The 26778-nt window shown below is 44.6% G+C and overlaps 1 protein-coding gene across 3 annotated transcripts; it reads right to left on the reverse strand.

Moving 5' to 3' along the window:
* Positions 1–703: 703 nt before the first annotated feature.
* DUSP14 (dual specificity phosphatase 14) lies at positions 704–26778 on the reverse strand. 3 transcript variants are annotated; one of them, XM_035026623.1, is made up of 3 exons: positions 26278–26778; positions 3571–3659; positions 704–2030 (listed from the first exon to the last, which is right to left on the reverse strand). In XM_035026623.1, exon 3 carries the CDS (start codon positions 1936–1938, stop codon positions 1342–1344), a length of 597 nt encoding a protein of 198 aa, XP_034882514.1. In that variant the 5' UTR covers positions 1939–2030; positions 3571–3659; positions 26278–26778; the 3' UTR covers positions 704–1341. The 3 variants fall into 3 exon arrangements, with proteins under 3 accessions (XP_034882514.1, XP_034882512.1, XP_034882513.1); XM_035026621.1 differs by lacking the exon at positions 26278–26778 and adding an exon at positions 25233–25333; XM_035026622.1 differs by lacking the exon at positions 26278–26778 and adding an exon at positions 23537–23710.

Here is a 26778-nt window from a genome sequence, read left to right on the forward strand (position 1 = left end):
TGCCACAGACCAGGTAAGATCTAGAAAATATAATACATATAAACATGTAGCCATGGGCATTATATTTATGGCTTCTTGCCAAAATAGGCCAAAAATCTAGAAAATTATTCCGCGAAGCAGCAAGCTGCAACCTACCTGGCAGCATCGTGACAACGCAAGGGCAGCTGGAGGACTCCCAGTAGTTTGTAAGGGGTGTGGAATAGGGGAGAACCAAGTAAACTTCTACCAAGTCCCTGAGGAGCTATGTGATCATGTTTTTTAGGAGCAGTGAAACGGGTGACATTTTCCAGTTTCAACAAAGGAAGCCATTGTTACTTGCTTATCACTTGAGGCTTAGCCGAGGGCATTTTTGTGTGTGTTAATGCAGCAAAGGCATAGCTTTTGTTAAACAGTGTCTTCGATGGAGGCCTCCCCGCTTTGGTGCACTCCAGTTACGGAGAGACAGCTGAAAACAGGGCCCTTCCTCAGAGTGCACACTCGATGCCGTTTCACACTGTTCCAGCATCGGGAATGGCATGAGTATCTGCCCGTCTGCAAGGACGGACGCACTGACATAGTCCAGCTGGGGTGTCTGTTTTAAGTAGCATTCACAGCTGTCACAGGAACCATATTCTAACGCAGTTAGGGGAGAGCATCTTTCTTCCAGCATCAACACACGCATCCACATACACACCCTGACATTCTTAGTAAAAATTCTAATACGTTATGCAGGTATATTTATTAAAAATAATGCTAATATAGTCCTGGGGCACAATGATTCCAAGAGGGTGTTTGCAGCAGATTTCATTATAATTACTTAACAACTAGATAATAAAGGTTTATGTTTTTAACTTACAGAGTCACTAAATAATAGGAAAGGAAAGAGTAGGGCTAATCCAGTAGACTGAAGCTGGTATCAATAGTCCCTAAGCATTGGTTTGGTCGGCAGCCTTGGGCAAAGCTGGTCTCTAAAGGGTTAATCAGGACCCAAAGTGATTTTTGCACTGAGCTCCTCCCGCACCTGCCATGATGCCTAAAGGCATGGGATTCAGAATACAGCAGAACCAAACAGTTTATTAAACTGTTCAAATTGTTAAAAATGATTAAAAGCCGGTTAAAGATTTTCATAAACACTATTCCAAAATGTTTAGTTTTAAAAATGATACTAGCAATGTGTGCATTCCCCTCATGTTCTTCCCCTCCCTCCCTAGCTTTTAAAATAAACTTGAACAGCCAGTGTAAAAAACACTTCAGGGAGAACCAGAAGTCAACCATTTGAAAAGAAAGGTGAAGAGGGGAGCAGACGGTGTGTAGCAGATGCTGGTTCTGCTCAAGGGGCTGCTGATGCAGGCTTTGGTGGCTTTATATCCCCCAGTAAGGCATCAGGTGTCGGGACTCTTTCTCATAAACGTCTGGAACTACGCCATACGGCGTCTGTACCATTTTAACTGTCGACTTCCCAAAGAGCTGGCGCTCGTAGTCTATCAGCTGCCTCCAGAAGCCTACGTTGGGCCTGATGACGGGCCTGCGGGCCTTCACCCAGTTGTAGGCCTCCAGCAGGCACACACTGTGGCATTTCATCAGGTAAGCGATGCAGAGAGTGGCCGAGCGGCTCACCCCCGCGGCACAGTGCACCAACGTGGCCCCGTGCTTCCTGCTCACGCTGTGGATCTTGTCGGCCACCGTGTCAAAGTACAGTCCAATGGGGGCATGAGGCATGTCAGCCAGAGGCACTTTAACATATTCAAACTGGGGCCAGTTGAAATTGGGGATCTCGATGGTAGCATTAACGATGCAGGTGATGCCACGAGCCTGCAGGAGGTGCCGGTTGGAGGCCACACTGCCCCTGCCCAGGAAGAGAGAGGAGGTGATCTGAGCGATGCCTCCTACATCGCCCTCAGAAATCATCCGAGGGGCCATGAGAGTCCGTGGAAGTGTGCTGTGACCTCTGGAGCTCATGAAGATGCCAGCGATCACACTTGCATCGTTGGAAGCAAGACCAGAGGGTTTGGTTTTCCTCCACCAAGGAATCCGAAATCACCGTCTCCTTCCTGAAAAACACAGGTATCAGTCAGTACTTTCAATGCTCCCGATTCTGGATGCATCACGGCCTTCCCTAGTTTTGTACACTAGGAAGGTGAAAGGATTAGAAATGGTTCATTTTTTCAAGGATGTAGATAAATCCTTTTCTACTGATTAACAGGAAAAGCAGTCAAAGACAACATGTAAAATCCATGTTAAAATTCAGCTCTCTGGTGATTCTATTAAAAAAAGGGGGGGGTGTAAATGGAAATAGTCCTATTTTAGAAATAATTCTAAACTCAAAACATGCCCAACTGATTCCTGAAAAACAATCTTGCAGGGCCTTGCTCTTTTTGAAGGGGGGGGGGTGGTGCTCCCTGGTAATTAGGAAGAAATTAGAAATTTTGATTGCTCCAAGAGCCATGTGCCTTCATATACCTCTTGCCTAGTTCCATAGCTATGATGACTATATTTTCCTAAACCTAATTCTAGACATAGAGATCTTACAAAGATATCAAAGTATAAAAATGATACATTAGATAATATATTCAAGGAACTGCCTTTATAAACTGAAAAGATAATGAATTCAGAATAAGTTACAGAAAAGCCAAGACATATGGTCACCTTAGCCCTTTATTATTAAAAAAAAAAAAAAATAGCTAAGGGGCACCTAGGTAGCTCAGTCAGTTGAGCATCTGACTCTGTGATCTCAGGATTATGAGACTGAGCCCTGCTTCAGGCTGGGTGTGGAGCCTGCTTAAGATTCCCCCTCTACACACCCCCCTCCACATACTCTCACACTCTAAAATACATCATTCATAAATTAATCACTAAATAGTAACATGCTGTGGCATTTCCATGGCAATAATCCCAGGTACTTTGAAGGCCATGATCGTACATTAGTCTACTGGGTGCCTGGCTGGCTCAGGCAGTAGAGCATGTGACTCTTGATCTCAGGGTTGTGAGTTTGAGCCCCATGTTGCGTGCAGAGATTACTTAATTTTTTAATAAATACATTAGTCTAGGGGCGCCTGGGTGGCTCAGTCGGTTAAGCATCTGCCTTCAACTCAGGTCATGATCCCAGGGTCCCCTACTCAGCGGGGAGCCTGCTTCTCCCCCTGCCCCTCCCTCCACTCATGTGCACCCTCTCTCTCTCAAAATCTTAAAAAAATCCATTAGTCTAAGTTCATGAGCGTTTTAGTTGACCTGACCCTGGGTGTGGTTAAATGAGAACATCACCTTCCTCAGCCAATTCTCAACTCCAAGACGAATCCCACGGGCTTCAGATGCTTGCTGGAATTAAATTTTAGTTTAATATTTGAAGATCTACCTTCTCTCAGTACAGTGTTTAATATTATATAATGTCTATATAGGACACCAGTAACAAAAGAAATAGAAAATACTGGTTTCCTGAGATTTTAGATCACTTCTTCACACTACTATACAGTCTGGGCCTGTGGGAAATGTGCTCCTCCCCACCCAGGGTACCGTAGGGGCCCCTGAAATGATTGCAGTTGGACAAGAACATCCTCAGTGCCACAGACAAAGGTGGTGCCAGAGCCAACTCACTTGTGAGGAATCTGGTTACTCCGCAGTCCTGGGTCAGGATCTGGAAAGTCCTAATTGAGAGTGCTGATCACAGTGGATACAAATCAGATCTGCAGAAAGACAAGGAGGCAACAATGTGGCCAATCAGGAAGTTCAAAAGAATTCCTCCTGGGTTTTATTACTAAACTGACTGGAATAAAACCAGCAAGTGGAAAGCATGCTACCTAAAGAACGTACCAGTAAGAAATAGCAACCGGAGTCTCAGCTTTTTGTTAAGGACATGTAACTCATGATGTAACAACCGTACGTACAGGTTTGGCCGTAACAAAGGCAAATTTTTGAGAGGAAATGTAATAAGGCACTGCTCACGGGGCCTGGGAAAGATGCAGACCAAGCGAGAGCATCTTCCCTGTGCCCTCAGTCCACTCAGCGGCTCGGCCAGACGCAGGGAGACCTGCACGAGCAGCGGCTGCTGGGGCCGGACGGGCCGGACGGCACTCGGAGCCTGCACCTTCTCTTCCACACTGGACCTCTTAGCTGTTCGTTTACTTACGACATGATGAGCACCAATAAGCGCTGTTCCAGCGTGTTCCTCCCCTCCCTGTCCCTCTGCTTTTCCCAGGTAACCATCACAAGTACTTTCACAGCCCTGTTGAGGTGTGACTGACACACCACTTGACCAGGTGTACAACCTGATGAGTTTTGAATTCTGTGCATACACCCCACACACCATGACTCAATGTGGTAAATCTCTCCATCACCCCCTCCAGGTTTCCTCATGCTCCTTTAATTCATCCCTCCCTCACCCTCTAGCCCCTGCCAAGCAAGCAATGATGTTCAGTCACTGTGTGTACATTTCCTAGACTTTATATAATGGAATCCTCCTGAAAGGATCTGTTTCTTCATTTGGCCTGGCTTTCACTCAGCGTAATTATTTTGACATTCCCCTATGTTGCTGCATATATCCACAGTTCATCCTTTTCGTTGCTGAGTACTAGTCCATGGCACAGACACGTCGTGGTTTAATCACTTACTGATGGAAAGTGGGTTGTTTGTAGTTTGAGGCTATTACAAGTAAAGCTGATGTATAACGTGACGTAAAACATTCATGTGTAGGTATGTGTGTGGACATACGCCTTCCTTTCTCCTGGTTAAACACTCAGGAGCGGAAGGGCTGGATCATAGGACATGTTCATATTTAACGTTTTTTAAAAGCTTTAAAAATAGTTCTAGCTTGGGGCCTGAGGGGCAGGCGTCTAAGTTACACACACACGGATGTAAGCATCCACTGCAGTCCTCTCCAGGATGCCAGTATTTCCCAGACAGGAGCTTCTCCACGTGTCTGTGCCCTGGTTTTGGTGGCTGCCAGCCAGGGGCCACCCACTGCCTGCCAGCTTGGTGCTCAGCAGGGCTTGCGTTCCTGGGCCCCGTGAGACTAACAAACGAGGAGACCATTCTCACTGGCCACCACCCCCAGGGCACTGCACAGCCAGCCAACTGGGGGAAAAAAAAATACTCTTTTTCTGTGAAAAAGGCTATTGCTTGTCCTGGAGCTTTAGCCTCAAGGGCAGGCTTCTGCCTTGGCACACGCCTGGGGGCCACTTGGGCTCACTCCAGGGACCAAAGCCAGGGGACGCCATCTTTGCGCTTTCCCTCTGCCCCACTCCAAGTGTCCAGTATCTCCTGGAAAGGAATTGTACACTTGTCTGGTGTCCTGATTTTTTACTGCTGTCCAGGGGACACCTCTAGATCACTGGGTTCTGCTGGCCAAGGAGACTGACACTTGCAGTCCCATAGGACTATGTTTATCTGCATATATTAAAAGCTGCTGAGTGACATCCTCCCCTTTAGAACACTGACAGGTCTTGTCACACGAGCAATGACTGGGAGCCACTAAAAATAAATAGGCTGCTGGGACAATCACAAACGTCTGAGAGAAAATCAAAAGGAAGGCCGTACTGAATACTAAGTTTCATTGCCTATAAGAGGCCACTCCTTTCAAGCCTGGGAGAGGTGGCTGTTTTATCAAATGCAGAGTCGAGGAAAATGAAGAAACAGAAAAATATGTTCCAAATGAAAGAACAAGATAAAATCTCAGAAAAAGTCCTTAATGGAGATAAGTGATTTACCTGAGAAAAGAGTTCAAAATAATGGTCAGAAAGATGCTCACTGAACCGGGGAGAAGAGTGACCATAGAGCTTCAACAGATAGAAAATGTAAGAAAGTACCAAAGAGAAATCATAGAGCTGAAGAACACACTAACTGAACTGAAAAATAAACCAGAGGGTTTCAATGGGAGAACTACCTGATACAATCAAGCAGCAAAAGAATGAACAAAGTGAAGACAGCTTAAGGTATTTATGGGACAACATCAAGTGGACCAACATTCACATTACAGAGGTCCCAGAAGGAGAAGAAAAAGGAGCACAAAACTTACGTGGAAAAATAATGGCTGAAAGCTTCCCTAACCTGGCTGGCGAAAGAAAGAGACATCCAGATCGAGGAAGCTCAGAGAAGTCCAAATAAGATGAACCTAAAGGGACACACACTAAGACACATTATAATTAAGCTGTTAAAATGTTAAAAGACAAGGAGAGAATCTTAAAAGCAGCAAAAGAACTTGTTACATACAAGGGAACCCCCCCCCCCATAAGATGATCAGATTTTTCAGCAGCAACTTTGCAGGCCAGCAGAGAGGGGCACAACCGATTCAAGGCAGTGAAAGAAAACACTTCCAAGAATACTCTACCCAGCAAAGCTGTCATACAGGAGTGAAGGAGAGAAAGAGTTTTGAACTACAGGAGTTCATCACCACTAAACTGGCCTTACAATAAATGTTAAAGGGACTTCTTTAGGCTGAAAAGAAAGGGTGCTAATTCATAACAGGAAAACACATAAAAGTACAAATCTCACTGGTGAAGGTAGATATAGTAAAATTTAGAATAATATAAAGGTGGTAGATTAGTCACTTATTTATAAAGCTACTATGGGGACGCCTGGGTGGCCCAGTTGGTTAAGCGACTGCCTTCGGCTCAGGTCATGATCCCAGGGTCCTGGGATCGAGTCCCAAATGGAGCTCCCTGCTCAGTGGGGAGCCTGCTTCTCCCTCAGTCTCTGCCCCTCCCCCTGCTTGTGTGCGCACGCTCTGACACATAAAATCTTAAAAAAAAAAAAAAAAAAAAACTACTATGAAGGTTAAAAGACAGAAGTAGTAAAAATAACTATAACCGCAATAACTAGTAAAGGGATATACCAACTAAAAAGATGTAAAATGGGACATCAAAGGGGCACGTGGGTGGTTCAGCTGGTTAAGTGTCTGACTCTTGGTTTCACCTCAGGTCCTGATCTCAGGGTTGTGAAACAGAGCCCTGAGTCAGGCTCCACACTCAGTGGGGAGTCTGCTTCCCCTCTCCCCCTCCCCACACTCACAAGTGCGCTCTCTAAAATAAACCTTTAAAAAGTAATTTAATGGGGCGCTTGGATGGCTCAGTCAGTTAAGCCTCTGCCTTTGGTTCAGGTCATGATTCCAGGGTCCTGGGATTGAGCCCTGCATCAGGCTCTCTGCTCAGCGGAGAGCCTGCTTCTCCCTCTGCCTCTGCCCTCCCCTCACCCCACTGCTCGTGCTTGCTTGCTCGCTCTCAGATAAAATGTGACATCAAAAATATAAAATTGGGGGTGTGTGTAAAAGTGTAGAGTTTTAGAATGTATTCAAAGTTGAATTATCAACTTAAAGTAGACTCTTTTAAGTTGTTATATGTAAGCCTCATGGTAACCACAAAGCAAAAGCCTATGGTAGGTACACAGAAGATAAAGGAATCTAAGCATACCACAAAATCATCAAATCACAAAGGGAGCAAGAGAAGAAAGTAATAGGAATTACAAAACAGCCAGAAAACAATGAACAAAATGGCAATATGAAAAAAGACCCATCTATATGTTGCCTACAAGAGACTCACTTCAGATGTAAGGACACATGCAAACTGAAAGTGAAGGGATAGAAAAATACATTACATGTAAATGGGAACCAAAAGAAAGCCAGAGTAACTATATTTAAATCAGACAAAAAAGACTTTTAAAACAAAGACTAATAAGAGACAAAAAAGGCATGACATAATGATAAAAAGGGGTCAATTCAACAAAAGGATATAACATTTGTAAATAATCATGTGCCAAGCAGGGGCGCCTGACTGGCTCAGTCAGTGGGGTGTGTAACTCTTGATCTCAGGGTTGTGAGCTTGAGCCCCACCTTGGTGTAGAGATTACTTAAAAAATATTCTTTTAGGGCGCCTGGGTGGCTCAGATGGTTAAGCATCTGCCTTCGGCTCAGGTCATGATCCCAGGGTCCTGGGATTGAGTCCCACATCGGGCTCCCTGCTCAGTAGGGAGCCTGCTTCTCTCTCTGCCTCTCTCTCGCTCTGTCTTTTATGAATAAATAAATAAAATCTTAAAAAAATATATTCTTTTAAAAATAATGCACCCAACATAGGAGCACCTAAATATATAAAGGAATATTAACCTTAAAGGAAGAAACAGACAGCAATACAATAATAACAGGGGACTTTAACAATCCACTTTCATTAATGGATAAATCATCCAAGTCAGAAAATCAGTAAGGAATCATTGGTCTTAAACAACACCTTAGACCAGATGGACTTAACATATACAAAACATTCCATCTAGAAGAGAATACATATTCTCAAGAGTACATGGAACATTCTCCAGGATAGATTATAAGGCTACAAAACAAGTCTTAATAAATTTAAGAAGACGCAAGTGGTATCTAGCATCTTTTCCAACCATAGTGGTATGAAACCAGAAATCAATTACAGGAAGAAAACTGGAAAATTAACAAATATGTGGAGATTAAACAACATGCTACTGAACAACCAAAGGCTCATAGAAGAAATCAGAAACTACCTTGAGAGAAATGGAAATGTAGCATACCAAAATTTAAGGGATGCAGCAAAAGCAGTTCTGAGCAGTTTATAGTGATAAATGCCTACATCAAGAATCAAAAAAGCTCTCCAAAGATTTAACTTTACACCTCAAGGAACTAGAAAAAGAAAAACAAATTAAGTCCAAAGTTAGAAGGAAGGAGATACCAAAGGTCAAAGTAAAAATAAATGAAATAGAGACTAAAAAGACACTAGAAAAGATCAATGAAACTAAGAGCTGGTTCTTTGAAAAGGTAAAATTGACAACCTTTAGCTAGGCTTACCAAGAAAAAAAGAAAAGACTCAAATTAATAAAATCAGAAATGCAAGAAGGGAAGCTGGGACCAATACTACAAGAAATACCAAGGATAAGAGACTAAACAATTAAACCAACAAATTTGACACCTTAAAAGAAATGGACAAATTCCTAGAAAGATACAACCTGCCAAGAATAAATGATGAAGAAATAGAAACTATGAACAGATCAACAACTAGTAAGGAGATTGAATCAGAAATCAAAAACCTTCCAACAAAAGTCCAGGACCACTCAGCTTCACTGGTGAATTCTACCAAACATTTAAAGAAGAATTAATACCACCATTCTCAAACTCTTCCAGAACATACAAAAGGAGGGGATACTTCCAAACTCATTTTACAAGGTCAGGATTATGTTCATACTAAAACCAGACACCCAAGAAAATTACAGGCCAATATCCCTGATGAACATAATGCAAAATCCTCAACAAAACACTAGCAAACTGAATTCAACAATACACTGAAAGAATCATACATCACAGTCAAGTGGGATTTGTTCCAGGGATGCAAGAATGGTTCAACATCTGTAAATCAGTGTGTTACACCCCCGTGAGATACTACTTTACACCTGTTACAATGCCTTTTCCAAAAAGACAGGAAGTAGCAAGTGGTGGCAAGAATGTGGACAAAAAGGAACTTGTGCACTGTTGGCGACAATGGAAACTGGTGCAGCTGCCATTGAAGAGAATATGGAGATTCCTCAAGAAATTAAAAATAGAACGACCAGGGGCACCTGGCTGGCTCAGTCAGTGGCGCATGTGACTTTTGATCTCGGGGTCATGAGTTCAAGCCCCACAATCAGGGTAGAGATTACTTAAAACAAAAACAAGCAAAACAAAACAAAAAAACCTACCATATCATCCAGCAGTCCACGTCTGGGTACTTATCTGAAGAAAACAAAAGCACTAACTTGAAAAAATATATGCACCCCCACGTTCACTGCCAAGACACGGAAACCACCTACGGGTCCGTTGACAGATGGAAGAGATCAAGAAAATGTGGTATATAAACACAATGGAATGTTATTCAGCCATAAAGAAAATCTTACATTTGAGGTAACATGAATAGATCTTGAGGGCATTTTGCTAAGTGAAATAAGTCAGAGAAAGAACAATTATTCTATCAGTTATATGTGGAATCTAAAAAGAAAAGAAAACGAGCTCACAGACACAGAGAACTGACTGGTAGTTGCCAGAGGTGGGGGAGGGGGCACTAGATGGGCGGAGGAGGTCAAAAGATACAAACGTCCAGTTATAAAATAAATCATGGGGATGTATTATACAAGTTAATATTACTGTATTGCATATTTGAAAATTGCTGAGAGTAAATCTTATTAAAAGTTCTCACTGCACACCCCATCATCTTCGAGACACCCCAGTTGTGATGTGGAGGAAGAAGAGCCACCTGCAAGATGGATATGAGAGACAAGCTGCACTGTGAACCCGGGCACTCCGTGCCGACACTGCCAGCCTGCGGGTCTCTGAGGGGACCCCCCCCAGTCGGAATGCCAAATTCTCCGGTTTGCCCTGGGATATTATAGCAAATTATTTGTATGTTTAATGAAAATAAAACACACCTCGTGACAAAAAAAAAGGTTCTCATTACAAAAAAAAATTTGTAACTATATAGTGATGGATGTTACTAGACTTACTGTGATGATCATTTTGTGCTAATGTAAATATCAAATCATTATGCTGTATACCTGAAACATGTTATATATCAATCACACCTCAATAAAAAGATAAATGAAACAGTTATAGCTACATAATACAGTGATTCTCAAACTTTAGCCTGCATCAGAGTCTTGTTAAAACAGATTTCTGAACTATACCCCAGGAGTTTCTGATTCAGTAGCTGCAAGGTTGGGGGGGGGGGGGACTGGCATCCCCAAGGTGATGCTGCCAGTCAGAGGACACACTTTGAGAACCACTGCAGAGGTCGACGCCAGGGTGAGCCACCGGTTCCCCACGTCAAGACCGAGGCACTCAGAGTGCTGGTCCTGGTAAGTTCCAGAGTCTGCCCTCGTCTGAAGGGTGCTGCCTCCCCCAAGGTTCCAGCCTTCTCTGGGGGCCCGCAATTGGATACCGGCGGACACGCAGTATTTAGGTGAAATCGCACCATGAAGAGGAACAGGAAGTAGTCACCCAAGGAAATGTGTGCAGGTATGTGTTTTAGATGGAAATGGGCAGAATTTATATAGGAGAACATCCTGTCCTGCCGCAAAGTACAGTCTCGCGCCACTTCCACATCCTTCCGTGGCACAATCCCAGTGATTTAAAAAGCAAAGTCACTGTAGTAATAAACACAAAATCAGGCTCTCAGACTGCGGGTGCTAACTCCCTCCTGACTGAGGAAAATCTGGCAGATGCTAATCAAACTTCCAACCAGGTTATTTAGTCACTGTCTAATTACTAGTAATTCAGTCTTGTGGTCTCCCAAATCATCATTCTGTTCGGAAGCCACTTGCCCTCCTGAGACAAAGGTCCCAGACTCACGGTCTTCGCAGCAGAAGGGGTTCATCAAGGGTAAATAATGGGTGGTCCGGAAGCCTAACCTACTCTGCTAACTCTCCTTTGTTGAGCAGTGAGAAGGTACTTGGTACTGCAGAGAAAACAGATTGTGAGTCCTCAGGGCCGAATCCAAGTGAGACAGACATGATGCTCCCTCCCTGCTGCTGCCAGCCAGTCTCGTGCCAGCAAACCTGCACCACCCTGCCAAAGCCGGGTCCGACGCTCAGAGAAACGACGTCTGCTGGGGAGCACGCAGAGGGCACAGCTATTACTGATGCTCCGACAAACGCTCCTGGCCCCTTTACAGACCAGAAAATGGAAGGCTCCGAGAGGGCGAGCTGAGTCCCACTTGGAGACGAGACGTGCCCGAACCAGAAGGCCCAAGGTGTCTGGGCTCCTAGCTCAGGCCCACACGCTGCCCTCCTGCGTGACTGTGACCTCACAGCACTGCGACACCAGCAGCCGGCACCCGCAGTGCGGGAAAGGGGTCCCGCATCTGCCGAGGACAAGTGGTTAAACGCTGCTTACAGAAAAGCCCAGACAGGCTGAGCTACCCCAGTTTCTCCTGTGGCCCGGAATAGGGAAATACTGCCAGACTGGTGTACCCTTCAGGACACAGACGGCCCCCCTGAGAGCAGAGGGGCCTCAGCAGGGAATGGTTCCACGGAAGGCACAACAGGAAGCCCTAGTGTGCTCTGAGGCCAAGACCAGGAGATTCTGACCGTGAAGAAGGAAAGAATTCATGTGTATTACATCACAGGCTCATCAAAATCATCTCGGTCAGCGTGTACTGGAGGACAGGCCGAGGGGCTCTATGAGCGGAGTAAGAGGCTGAGGCAGGCTGGGGGGACCCGCGACCGCAAGGTACTCTGAGTGAGCACCCCACTCCCACTGCAGCACACCCGTCTCCGAGGAGCACCCAGGGACGTTCACGTCGCTGTCCATGGTGGTCAACTCAGTCCTTGCAAGTTGCTCTGGCAGCTGCATTTATCTCTTGGCGGGAAAAATGCTTTCCGGGCCAGGAGAATGGGGGTGGGGTGGGTGCAAGACAGAAGGGAGGACCTATCCTAAACCAACCCCAGAGAGGTACTTTTTTTTTCCCCCCACAAGTTCTAAGAAACATCTTGCTGGTCTGTCTGAATAATAAACATCAAAGCACTAAAGTGCTCAGCAAAAACACAGAGCTAGTGTCTGTCCCGGTGGCCCGTACTCTCGATGCATAAGCTAGTAACACCGGACTGCTCCGTGCGCTGGGCGGTCGTGGGATGGGGGCACCAGCCTTGCATTAAGCACTGGCGTCCGTACCTGGCGCAGCCTTGGAATCGCTACCTGCGCTCACGAGGTACTCAGAGCATCCGCCCCAATGCCATGGAGGCTAGTTTGCTTGCTTTTTTTTTTTTCATCATAGCAAATAACCACTAAAATTAGCTGTTGGAAACTAAAATTCTATATTCTGCTTTCTCTCTTCTCACATTGAATAAGCAGAAAATGGCCATAGGATGCTAAAGATGACCGTGTAAATGATCTGACTAAATTACTTTTAGCTGCTTTAGGAATTTCAGAAGGACACAGTATATACTGGAGGCCGACACTGTTATTTTTTTATACCTGAAAAGCCCATGTAATCACATTTTCTCCTTCTGTTAAATATTTAAGGTTTTTTTTTTTTTTTAAAGAACTAGCTAAAGTCACCCTTTTTAAAATAGAAGCAGGTTAACCTACATTGCCATAAATAAATAAATGCTACTTTTCTCATTAATTTTTATTAAATCAGAAATGTGTTCTGCTGGGGAAAAAATTAAAATACTCTTAAAAATAAAACTCATAGGGGTGCCTGGGTGGCTCAGTTGGTTGGGAGTCTGCCTTCGGTTCAGGTCATGATCCCAGGACCCTGGGATCGAGCCCCACATCGGGCTCCCTGCTCAGCGGGGAGTCTGCTTCTCCCTCTGCCTGCTGCTCCCCCTGCTCATGCTCTCTCTCTCTCTGACAAATAAATCTTAAAAAAAATAAAACTCAAACAAATGTTGAGTTATATTTGTATTAAAATGAAATAAAAGATACAAATTGTTCTTGCTCGTCTGGAAAGCTTTAGTAATTTGGCTAAAACACCTCAACATCTTACTTATGGAAGAGGGGTTGTTTTTGCTTTTTCCCACCACATAAATGAAATGATATGAAGATGTCCTGGGATGAGGATAAACATACATAAGACACATAAAACTAAGGACAGAGTCACCATTCTGGTTTGGCCACAGATATTCCCCCAGTGTGACACATAATGTGCTGTATAGCAACTGCCTAAATAGTTGTGATCTGACTGATCACCTCTATGTCCTCATGTGCACCACCATCCCATGAACTGAGCCTAACAAAGGACAATCATTTTAGAGACTCTAACCAGCTGCTGGTTAGAGTCCAAAAGAATGACATGGGTAGTCAGTCCACCTGATTAGAGCAGGGAAAAAAGTATGACAGTACAGTGACATATATAAATGCACAGACTTTAAGAAGTTTACTGATAAGTTCAGAGATTCCCATGTTGGAAATAGAATGAGTACTGAGAAGAGAGTATTAATAACTATAAAAGGTGAAAGCACATATTTATTTGGGTCTCATGGGGTAATCTGTTCATATCTGAAGTGAATTTTTGAATTTGGTCCTCATCCACCTGAGTGTTAAAATTACTTGCCACTCATTCACACAACAGTCTTTACTGAGTTCATGCCATGTGTTCAACACTATTCTAAGTGATGTGGGGATTGAGGCAAAAGGTCTTTGCCACAAATGACCATGAGGGAAAAGGTCTTTGCCACAAATGACCACAATATCTCCCATCCCACTTGACCTTCTTACAATATGACCAACTCAACCAAAAGAGTAGAGCAGAAATAATACTTCAAAGGCTACATTATAAACATGTCACACACTTCTACCTTGTTGTCTTGGGACTTGCTCTCAGAACCCAGCTGCTATGCTGTGAGGAAGCTCAACAGTTACCATGTGGTGAGGTCATACACAGGTGTCTCAGAGAGCAGCCAGCTGGTGTCCCAGCTGAGAGCCAGGATCAACTACGAAATACGTGAGTAAAGACAAATCGATGATTCTAGCTCCCAGCCATCGAGTCACCTACAGTCTTTGACTATCCCACCACTGGCCCCAGACATTGTGGAGCAAAGACAAGTTGTCCCCACTACATGAGGTCCAAATTCCTGACCTATAGGAATCAATGAGCAAAATAAAAATGGTTGTTTTTACACCACTGAGTTTGGAATGGTGTGCTAGGCAGCAATAGCTGGAACAAGGATATGAAGGTGTAACATAAACCATCACCCTATGCTAGGATTTTATCATCTTAAAGAGATGACACAAGATACATTATAAAACAGTTGAATAACAATAGGAGATCAACTACCATTAAGTGACTCAAATGAGTGGTGCAAACAGTGGGTACCTTAGCAATTCAGAGAAGACACAGGATCAAAGCAAAGTAAAATAGTCAATGGGGCTAAAAAACAGAGTTGTCTGTTTCTTGGGGAGGTGTCTCATAGAGGATACTATCGTACTTTTTCTCCAGTCCACTTAAAACATACTGCCATTTATGGGCTCCTGGGTGGCTCAGTTGGTTAAGTGTCTGCCTTCAGCTCAGGTCATGATCTCAGGGTCCTAGGATCAAGCCCCGTATCGGGCTCCCTGCTTGGAAGGAAGTCTGTTTCTCCCTCTCCCTCTGCCATGCCCACTCTGTGCACTCTCCCCGACTCTCTCTCAAATAAATAAAATCTTTATAAAAAAATTTAAAAAATAAGACTACCATTCTTGACATCCAAGAGCCTTCTTATTTTCAGATTCCAAATAGAGAACACAAGCCCTTCTCTTTTTTTTTTTTTTTTTTTAAGGATTTTATTTGAGAGAGAGAGAGAGCATGAGAACAGGGTGAGGGGCAGACGGAGAAGCAGACTCCCCACTGAGCAGGGAGCCCTACACAGGGCTTGATCCCAGGACCCTGGGATCATGACCTGAGCTGAAGGCAGTCGCTTAACCGACTGAGCCACACAGGTGCCCTCAAGCCCTTTTCTATAACCCCTAACCCTCCAAGTGTGATTCCAGACCCAGCAGCATTAACCTGGAGCTTGATAGAAATGCATAATCTCAGGCCCCATCCCAGACCTATGGAATGGGATTCTACAGTGAACAGACCCCAGGTGATCTATATCAACAGTAAAGTGCGAGAAGCTTCGCTCTCAATCAGCCTCAGTCTGTCCCACTGGACTTGCTGGAAAAAAAAAACAAAAACAAAAAACTCCAGTGCCTGTTTTGTTGAAGCTCCATGAACATGCTCAGCCTCACGTGAATCAGTATTGTTCTGCTGTCATGGTTCCCAGATGAGGAATCAGAGGTAAATGGAGGTTAAGAGGCTTTCCCAGACTTTACATAGAAAAGTAGTAACCCCGGGGCGCCTGGGTGGCTCAGTTGGTTAAGCGATGGCCTTCGGCTCAGGTCATGATCCTGGAGTCCCTGGATCGAGTCCCGCATCGGGCTCCCTGCTCGGCAGGGAGTCTGCTTCTCCCTCTGACCCTCCTCCCTCTCGTGCTCTCTGTCTCTCCTTCTCTCTCGCAAATAAATAAATAAAATCTTAAAAAAAAAAAAAAAAGAAAAGTAGTAACCCCACTGGGACCAGAACCCCTTTTTCATGAGTTGTCCATTTGTTGATTAGTCATACAATCTGACCACGACAGGTCAACTGATTGAAAGACTACCAAAATGTCATTTCATTGGGGAAGAAAACAAAAACTGCAAAGGAAAGAAATTAAGGCACATAAGGTCAGTCTCATTGTGCTTTATCAATAATGTAGATATGAATCTAAAAAATCCTAAACTGCTATGTGGTATGAGATGGTCTTAGGATGTGAAAAATGTGATAAACCTAAACCAAGAAAATGCTTGCAAAATCTTCCACAATCACATTTAAATCTGTTTGGTGATAACTAGAAACCAATTTGTGCCAGAGCCTATATACTTTAAAATCTTCAAGGAGTTAAGTGGTAAAAATTAAATATGAATCATAGACTCTTGGTTAAGCAGTGAACTTTGATTTATATAGGTCATAACATCTAGATGCAGAGTACTTTAAAAAAAAAAACAGCAGGGGGAGGAGGGATGGGGTGACTGGGTGATGGACACTGGGGAGGGTATGTGCTCTGGTAAGCGCTGTGAATTGTGCAAGACTGTTAAATTTCAGATCTGTACCTCTGAAACAAATAATGCAATATATGTTAAGAAAGAAAAAAAAAAAGAATGTAGCAGGAGGGGAAGAATGAAGGGGGGGAAATCGGAGGGGTAGACGAACCATGAGAGACGATGGGCTCTGAAAAACAAACTGAGGGTTCTAGAGGAGAGGGGGGTGGAAGGATGGGTTAGCCTGGTGCTGGGTATTGAGGAGGGCACGTTCTGCATGGAGCACTGGGTGTTATGCACAAACAATGAATCATGGAACACTACATCTAGAACTAATGATGTAATGTATGGGGATTAACATAATAAAAAATTAAAAACAAAAAAACAAAAAAACACAGCAATTAAACCCAAAATAGATAAAAATGTGCCTCAAAATTGCCAAAGTCATTACCACCTCTGAGAAGCAAGACTATGAAATCTCAGAAAATGCAGATTTTTTTTTTTTTATAAATAAGATCTCAGTCCTTAAAAGTTCATTATTACTTTAAGGAAGACAAAAAAGGATTTATAAATTAAAGTTCATAGGACTAAAAGCTCAACAGTGAATAAGTGACAAACTTCGACCATTTTACTCTAATGTCTTAGTGGATGTACCAACACCCTTAAAACCCAAGCAATGAGCCTCAACTTTCTCTCTACAAGGATTTCTTTATCATACCCATGACCCAATTCCACATTTTTGGTGATTTCCTAGCAAATTAACTTCATTTATAAAGTATTGATAAATTAATTTCCCGTTTTTTCTTTATAAATCAAAGGCATCTAATTACCCACTAGAGTTCCCGAGGAGAGTAAGATAACCAGCCACGTAAGGCTCTTGAATTTACTAGAAGGAGGGAACCCGACGAAGCTCCGTGCCCTTTCCCTGCTGGGACAGCAGCCCTACCTCACTCTGAGGGCAACTGGGTGTGTCTGGGCCCCCCTGTAGCAAAGGGAGGAATCAAGTTTTTAGCTAAATATAAGTGCAAAGGCAAAGGATCCTGAAGTTATTCCCTTGTCTTTATTTTTTTTATTCCCTTGTCTTTGTCTCCTGAAAAAATAGTCTAATAGGACAATATACGTAATTCTTATGACAATTGTTTATATTATATTACTATATTAGCATAATTTATATAGATTGTATTACTGTTATTCACATGCTATGAAAGAATGCGGCGGCCGGTGAACCTCACTCTACTCCGCTTCAAATCAGGGGTGGGCAAACCACGGCAGACAGACCATGTCGAGCCCGCCACGTTTTTGTATAGCCCATGAGCTCAGAATGGCTAAAAATTAAATCACAAGAACAGTACGCTTCATGGCATATAAAACCAGTGTTCATGAATGAAGTTCTATTGTAACACTGCTGCATTCATTTGTTACAGATTAACTACGGCAGCTTTCTTGCTGTTAAAGTGAGTTAAGTAGTTGCTGGAGAAACTACATGGCCCACGAGCCTAAAATATTTACTACCTGGCCTTTACAGAAAAGGCGTGGTTGAAATTATGTTCTGAAGCCATCGTCCTATGGCAAAGGAATATTTTCAAAGTGTGGACCTAAGGACAGCTGCATGAGAATCACATCAGCTACTGGTTAGGATGCATATTCCTAGGCCCCACCTCAGACATAATAATCAGGATCTCCAGGGGTAAAGGCCTGGAATTTTTATTTCTAGCAAGTATCTCTGCAAAAGGAATTTAAGATAATATTAAGGGGCACCTGGGTGGCTCAGGTGGTTAAGTGTCCAGACTCCTGATTTCAGCTCAGGTCTAGATCTCAGGGTCATGAGTTCAAGCCCTGTGTTGGGCATGGAGCCTACTTAAAAAAATAAGAAGATGGGCGCCTGGGTGGCTCAGTCAGTTAAGCATCTGACTCCTGATCTCAGCTCAGGTCTTGATCTCAGGGTTGTGAGTTCAAGCCCCACAAAAACAAACGAACAAACAAAAAGACGTAATCCAGTATGAAAACAAGTTTCACTTCATTTACATTTTGGATCATCTTTATCTGAAAGTTTAAACCAGGTAGTTGAAACTCTGTAAAACATTGAATACTTCTCCAGTTTTTGCAAGAATCATATGAAATGATGTACAACCTCTAACCCTGAAAGAGTTCTGTCCCCTAAACACGACATATGTGACAATGCAAATTAAAGGCTATTGAAGGGGCGCCTGGGTGGCTCAGTCGTTAAGCGTCTGCCTTCGGCTCAGGTCATGATCCCAGGGTCCTGGGATCGAGCCCCACGTCAGGCTCCCTGCTCTGCGGGAGGCCTGCTTCTCCCTCTCCCACTCCCCCTGCTTGTGTTCCCTCTCTCACTGTGTCTCTCTCTGTCAAATAAATAAATAAAATCTTAAGAAAAAAAAAATAAAGGCTATTGAAGATTTGTGTCCATCTGACATTCATCAAAAATGCACTATTTTAAATGAACAGATATTTAAATAAATCAAGTGGGCTGAAGTGAAACCTATCAAATTCATGGGGCATGGTTACCTCAGTGGGGAAGGAAAGGAAGGGCCCCAAGGAAGATTCAACTTTATAATCCTCACCCTGCTTTTTTTTTGATAAAAGAAAGTATCACCAATTTGGGGTGGTAATGATATAAATTTGTTCTTTGTAATTTTCCATATGACTGCAATTTATTTATTCATTTATTATTATTTTTGAGAGGGAGGGAAGGAAGGAGAGAGCATGAGGAAGGGGGGAGGGGGAGGGAGAGAGAATCTCAAGCAGGATCCATACCCAGCACAGAGTCCGACGCGGGGCTCAATCTCACAACCCTGAGATCATGACCTGAGCCGAAATCAAGAGCTGGACACTTAACCAACTAAAAACTAAACCACCCAGGCGGTGCCCCAGTATATGATTGAAATTTCTAAAAATAAAAATTATTTGGAATAGAAGAAAATTAACTACAACAAATGGCTGTCAACACAAACCCCCCCTCCAGGCTCTGGCCTGCACCTGCTGTTCACATGGGAGCCAGATTCACAGCTGATTTGGTAAGAGAACTTGGCAAGGACACCAGAGCGGCACAAGGGCTAAATTAGTGAAATTCTTAATTATAAATTTTGATTTCAAATTTGTATGTAACTTGCAAAGCTGACAGTACTCTCCCGGATTTTATTTTTACCAGTACTTCCTCAAAACTTCAAGCAAGCTCACCTCATAGTCTCTCTCTTCCAAACGAGGAAGGCTGGTGCTTCCCATGCTCGCTCTATCTCCCACAGAAATGTTTACTAGTTCAACAGAAGCAACATGCTCTACCTGAAGAGTCCTCTCCTGTGTTACCCACAAACTCAAAGACCTAAGGAATCAAGATCTGCTGCTATGCATAGGCCTGTGATGCTGAAACTATTCTGGGACAAAGGCAGAAGACCAGCAGTTGCATATGAATTTCAAAAGGGCCCCTTGGTGGGCGCCTGGGTGGCTCAGTTGGTTAAGCGACTGCCTTCGGCTCAGGTCATGATCCTGGAGTCCCGGGATCGAGTCCCGCATCGGGCTCCCTGCTCAGCAGGGAGTCTGCTTCTCCCTCTCCCGCTCCCCCCTCCTGTGCTCTTTGTCTCTCTCACTCTCTCTCAAATAAATAAATAAAATCTTTAAAAAAAAAAAAAAGGGCCCCTTGGGCTGAGACTTTGAGAAGGCACGGTGGCAGGGGAGAAACTGGCCAAACTGTCGGTGCCCTAGTAGGGGTAGTTAAAACTGGGTCAGTGCAAAGAGCAAGAATGGCAAGTGGCAAGGGGAGCTGGGAGGGCCGTGGGTGTAGGTGACGTTGTGTGGCCGGTAGGGCCACAGCCTTGGCACCCACCCTCCACCCCCTTCCCTACAACAGGTGGAATCCGGAGCTCTTCCATCAAGTACTGCCCGCCGGAAGGGGTACCAACGAACACAAATAGGACTCCTCCCCCCATCACTCGGATTCAGAGGCTTGCACACTCCTTTTTGTACTTTCTTTAATTTACACAGTTTTTAAAGTTATGACCATTTTAGAGAATCTGAAAAAAACTTTAACATGTAAGTGAAAAAGTTCTCATGATTTATGAAAGCCGGAAAATAGAGCATATAGCCCTTTTCTAAGATGCCTTACAGAAGAAATAAAAAAAGAACTACAAATCTCACATTCTTTGGACTATTCTTCCTTTACCCCACCAACTAAGAAAAGGGATAGCCCTGAAGGTATTTTCGAAACCTACAGAACTGTAGAACATTCTACTCTAACGATGGAAGCAAACTGTTAGCAAATAATACTAGGCACTGTAGATACTCAACAAATACCTGCCCTGACATAACCTCCCCATCTCTCCCTATCCCTACCCCCTTCCCTTCCCTCTCTCCCCTCCCCCCACCTCTGTCTCTCCTGGACACACACTCCCCACACACCTAGCTTTAAATCCAGCTAGCAACACCAAACACAAGCAATTAAAGTTAACCTGGCAACTGTCTTCTCAAAAGCAGAAATTGTTTCAAACCCAGGTTTAACTATCTCTACTACGTTATACTAAGGAAGATTTGGAAAGAAGTACATTTTAAAGATTCTAAGAGAGTACTTTATTCCCATAGCAAAGAAGCTGTGGTTCCTTTGGAAACGCCAAGGGAAGAGGAGCCTTGGTCTGTGCTCAGTGCCTCTTCAAGGATCTGCACGCGCACACAGCATTCTCGGAGGGTCCTCCGAGGGTACTTTAACAAGCACTGGCCTGGGTTCCTGCACACGTCACACACTATAAAGCCAGCACTGCCGACCTACACATAGGGCTGGGCATCACGGCAGGCATTCACCAAGTCAAGGCAGCATCGAGTGGCCCCAGAGGTAGGATTCACCCAAAACCCTTAAAAGACTTTTAGGGAGGGGCACCTGGCTGGCTCAGTCGGAAGAGCATGCAGCTCTTAATGCAAGGGTTGTGAGTTCAAGCTCAATGTTGGGTGTAAAGATTACTAAAAAATAAACAAACTTTAAAAAAATCTTTTTTTCTTTTCAAAAAAAAATCCCTTAAGAAAAGTAAGACTTCTAGGTAACTAGACACTTTTATTCTTCCCTTTGCATATTTAAATTTTCCTATAACTACACATCTGTTTAAAAAAAAAAAAAAGGGAAGGATTTTCTTGGGTATTTGTCAACCAAATAGAGTGGAAAAACCATCTCTGGCCTTGGGTGGTATGTTGGTCCAACCCACACAATTAAACTTATAAGTATATATAAATACACTGGTACACAAAGGACCAGGGATCAGACCACCTAGGTGACATTCATTCATTCACACTGTGGTTATCCAAACATACTGTGATATCCAAACATACTGAGGTTCAACAACAAATACGTGGATTATAAATTCAAGGCTGATACCACTGGAAGAATGTAAATTGGTACCAACCACTTAGGAAATGAGGCATCACCCAGTAAAGCTGCAGATAAACACACCTGAAGGCCCTGTTCATAACTGCCCCGGACCAGAAACGACCCAGCTGTCCGCCAACAGATGACAGTTAACTTGTGCTATGTTCATACAAAAATGAACTAATTACAGTCACAGATAACAACACAAATGAATCTTTAAAAAAATACCATGCTGCAAGAATTTTAAAAAACTGTAAGTGTCTGTATGTATATTCCTATATACACACATGTATATATACACCCACGTATGATGTTGACCCCCCAAAAAAAGTATTTAAAAGAATACCTACTTTGATTCCATTTGCATAAAGATGAAAACAGACAAAACAAACTTGTTTAGACATTAATATTTAGGAGAGAGAAACTAGCAACAAGAAAGGAAGTGATTTCCACAAAAATGAGGCTAGGTTACTTCTGGGGTGAGGGGAGAGGTTGTCATTGGCAAAGTACGGGAGGAAGGTGCTTCTTGACCTTCGAGATGGTTACAGCTGGGTGTTCTTAAAAAAAAATCAGTAATTTACCCATTTGTTTCGTATGCTTTTCTGTGCGTTATAATTCACAAAAAAGTTAAGTAAACAAAATGTTGATGTCCAAGAATTCAGAAACATTACAATTCTGGCCAATGTGGGGAAAGAACACTCCCTCTCTAAATGTCACTACTAGCCTATCAGTTTCATCGGTTTTCAGGGACCTTATTTGCCTTCTACCCCAATATTCAGCACTGGACCTTCAGCATGGCAAAAGTCCTCTAATATATAAACTCCTGATGTGAATTCTGTTTGAACTCACATGTCTCCTGAAACTACTGATCTCAACTGTGCCCACATTAACACTTCCCTTTGTTTCCCAGTGAAGCTTTCATAAATAAGTAAAACTACTACCTTAAATGTTCACCTGTAAGTTTATACCCAGGGGCTGTTGCTTTAGCAACTCTCCCTGCCTTCCGCTCCCTTTTATGCTTCCTTATAGAGTAGATACAGTAGTAGTCCTAGATATTTTTTTTAATGGAAAAGTTTTCATTTTCATCTGAGAGTAACACCTAGGATCTTAATGATTTAAGTGCTTTTAAGGCTTTTTAAGAAGGGATCATTTGCGCATCGTCCTGAGAAATACTACCATGCTACAGAGGTAATGAACCTTTACAACCAGCTGTACTTAAAACACATGCTACCTCTTGTGGACAGAAGCCAAAACTCTATGAACAGAGCTGGTTAATTTTATAATAATTCATTTCAATTAAAAAATCACTGCGCAGACACATAAAAATGCTTAGAAAAGTCTAAGAAGTTATATACAAATCAATAAAGATATACACAGCAGTTACTTTTGGGAAAGATACTAAAAAGAAGGCTTTAACCTTATCTGTAAAACTCTAAGTTTTACAAAGAGAATTATTAATGAATTTCTGGTGACAGTGAGAAAAAGCATTTTCAATCTACCTTGCCTTAAAATCCCAAATGCAAAGGAATTTACCAAACACAAATTCCTCCCTATAGACCATCATTTAAAAATGTTAAGGTTTTCATGCTATAGCTTTAAAGGATTGCCTGGGTTTACACACCTGAGCAGTATTTTTTTTATATGAATACACATTTATGCCATTCTATTAAGGAATATTACAGAAATCATACCTGCATTCAACCAATATGACAGATTTCAGATGAGAACTCAGCATAGACACGTTTGACACTGACGTTAAAACGACTTGGAATGAAGGAAACCGTCTCCTGTTTTATGGGGGAAAGCCAAAAATATCAAGCAACTACCTTCTCCTCCCCCAAGCGTCAGAAGATGAGTCAGAGCTGGAGGCAGGAATAGGGCCCATGTGTCAAAGCCGCCTGTGCAGGGCGCCTTCCTACCTCCACCCGACAACCCTCCCCCCCCACCCCCACCCCAGGTCAGGGTCCCTGCCTCAGCCGGTCCCTGACGGGAATTCTCAGGTGTCCCTGGTGAAGAAGAGGCAGTTATTCATTCCGGGGTGCCTCATTCTCTGCATTTCTTAAAAGGAGCCCAAGAATGGGAGCCTTTATGAATCCACCACAACTAACAATCACCAAATGCAGCTCAAGGGAGTGGAGCCTCTAGACACACTCACGCAACTTTTCGAAGAAGACAGCACCTTTGTTCCCCTCATCTTAAACAACAGGAAACATGTAGGGAGCAGCTGTGACTTGTCCAGTATCACTTAACTCTTACGCAGCAGAGCCTCAACCACGCTGACACCCAGCCCCAGCCTCTCTGACTTTTAACTGCTCTGTACAATCTCAGGGAGGGTGCTCCAACATTCCAGTTTCCTTCTGTGTAGCCTAATGGACTAGGAATTCCAGGAAACTCAGGGTTAAAGATCTTGGTCCATATTCCTTTAAGATTAGTAAAGAATCAGGACTTGGTTCTTTGCTTCTGTTTTTACATCTGTAAAATGAGATGCAATGCTCTCTACCTACCCCTCCTAATAAAACTACAATGAACGGCTATAGCACATGCCAAATGCCTTGAGGTCCTGCTGGATGAAAAGTACAAGGTAGTTGTGTTGTTGTTGTTGTTTTGTTTTTTGTTTTAAATCCCTACACAGTAGAACTGCAATTGTAAGTCACTCCTCCTTCCCTCGCCTCTGGGATGCCCAGTTACCATAACACTTGCTGGTACCAATGGCAACATCCACCTAAATAAAATATAGTTATACAATTCACTAAGGCAGCTCCAGCAGGCGACTCCTCTCACACACAAACAACTCAACTTCGCTTTGAAGAGAGGGTACTTAGGAGGGTACTTCGGAGAAATAAAAAGAGACGTTAGCACTGTGCACCCCAATCTACCACCGCAGAGAAACACTCAAGTTGAATACTTGGCATTGCTGAAAGTCAAATTGCTTTTATCAATGCACCAGAAACCTATGGAAGAAGCAAAGCCGCCGACAGCTCCAGAGGCTCGGAGCGGGTGGATGCTGATGGCGGGTGAGGGGCTGGACAGACCATGGCGCGGCCGGAGTGCAGAGGGTCAGGAAGGAGGAGGAGAGGAGGGGAGCCCATAGGACGCCGGCTAAGGAGCCCGAGGGCCGGGACGTCGGCCGCACCGGGGCGCAGCCGGGGGGCGCGCGCCCAGAGCCGGCGAGGAGGGGGCGCTGCGGAGGGCCCCGGGCCTCGCCCCTCCCGGCCGCCCAGAGGAGGCGAGAACCGCCCGAGAGCAGGTGTGGGGGCCGGCACAAAGTTTCCAGAAATGAGGGTCGCGCGGGGCCCCGGCCGCCGGGTTCCGCCAGCCCCCGCCGGGGTCGCGTCAGAGCCAAGTCCCGCCCGCCCCCGGTCCTTGCCCGGGCCCGCGGCCCCCTACCGGCTCGGCCCCGCGGCGGCTGGCACTCCGTCCTCCTGCGCGGCTCCCGGCTTCTGCGGGTTACCCGCCGCGCGCGCCCCTCCTTCTCCCCTCCGCCCGCGCCCGGGGCGGGCCGCGCGCACGCTCCCTGCGCCCCACCGCCCTCTCCCGAGGGGGGGCGGGCCGCTCGGGGCGGGGGAGGGGCCTCCGCGCGAGAGGCTCGCTGCGGGCGGGGGGGAAGCCGGCGGGGGACGCGCGGAGCGGCGGGCGGTGCGCGTGCGCACTGCGCCGTCCGCCGCCGAGCGGAGCTGCGGGGCGCGCACCCCCGCTGCCCTGGATGCCCCTCGGGTCGGGCGTTCCCTGGAGTCTCCTGTGTTTCACATCCTACGACCCCTCTGGTCGCCACTTCGGGGTTGGGGCGGGGGAGCAGGGGTGGTGTACTGGGTACTTTCTGGTTGCGAGAGGGTTAAAGGCAAGGAAACAACACAAATATAAAAGGTGTGAAGACTGCAGTAAGTGACTAATCACCGCCTCTCACCCCACCCCCACCTTGTATCCAGCACGAGAGAGCCCAGGAATTAGGACCGAAGAGTGAAGGGAAAATACATCTCATGGCAACTACTGGATGAATTTTGCTTGGGCAGGTACAGGCAGTTTCTAGTAACTCTGGGAGGCTATTTTGTCCGAGACTCAAAAGTAGCTATAGATAGGTCATCTCCTGCCGGCCCTGAGACCGCCAACCCACCATCCTACACCGCAGGTGCCATCGGACTGTCAAAACCCCAGATCCACAAACCGTGCCTCCCAGGTAGAGCTGTAGGGTGTCCGAAGCCCAGGCTGAACACATGGATTCGTGGAGGGCTTATTTGCTGTGTCACTGTGAGGGTCTTTTTAAATTTAGGTTTGCCCATCTGTAACATGAGTAGATGCGAACGGACTTTCTCAGCACAACCTGCCCTGGCAGGTGAGGGGAGGTATGAAGGACTTCCTCAAGGCTCCGCAGTGAGTCAGACACCCGAGCCCTGACCACGCCCAGCCCCTTTACTCACCAGCCCCAGCTCCTCACCGTTGTAAATCGTTGGCGTCAGAACTGCTGAACAAACGAGTAGTCCTAGGTTTGGGGGGAGGGGATGGGGAGGGAGGTTAAAAACAAAACAACAACAACAAAAAAACAAAAAAACACGCGCTTTGGGTTTACATCTCCCCGGCATCTTCAACCAAAAGCTCCGAGGCTTTTTCATGCTCTTCCTGATCTCTGACTGGATTCAGAGTCATCCCGTGGGTGCAGGAATGTCTAAAAGTTCTGTTTCCCAGACAAAAATATAACATGAAGGCATTTTAGTGATAATCTTAGGGGAGTTAAAAAGGCCTGGGCTGGAGAGATTTATTTTTGCCTTCATTAAAGAGAGAGTTAAAGCTTTAAAATTCGGCAAAATTAATCTTTTTGGCAAGAGAACAAAACAGAATCTGATTCAAGAAAAAACACTAGGAGTTCGAATCTTGCCTGGGAAAGGCATTTTTCCGGCACTAAATTGCTCCACCACCAATTCATCTAGTGACTTATTTT

Source organism: Mirounga leonina, unplaced genomic scaffold, assembly GCF_011800145.1.
Source record: "Mirounga leonina isolate KUSES-001 unplaced genomic scaffold, KU_Mleo_1.0 Mir_200, whole genome shotgun sequence".
Classification (NCBI taxonomy): Eukaryota; Metazoa; Chordata; class Mammalia; order Carnivora; family Phocidae; genus Mirounga; species Mirounga leonina.

Bases quoted from the DNA above. Each gene is read 5' to 3' on its own strand.
- DUSP14 (XM_035026623.1), bottom strand. From the start codon at position 1,938: ATGAGCTCCAGAGGTCACAGCACACTTCCACGGACTCTCATGGCCCCT.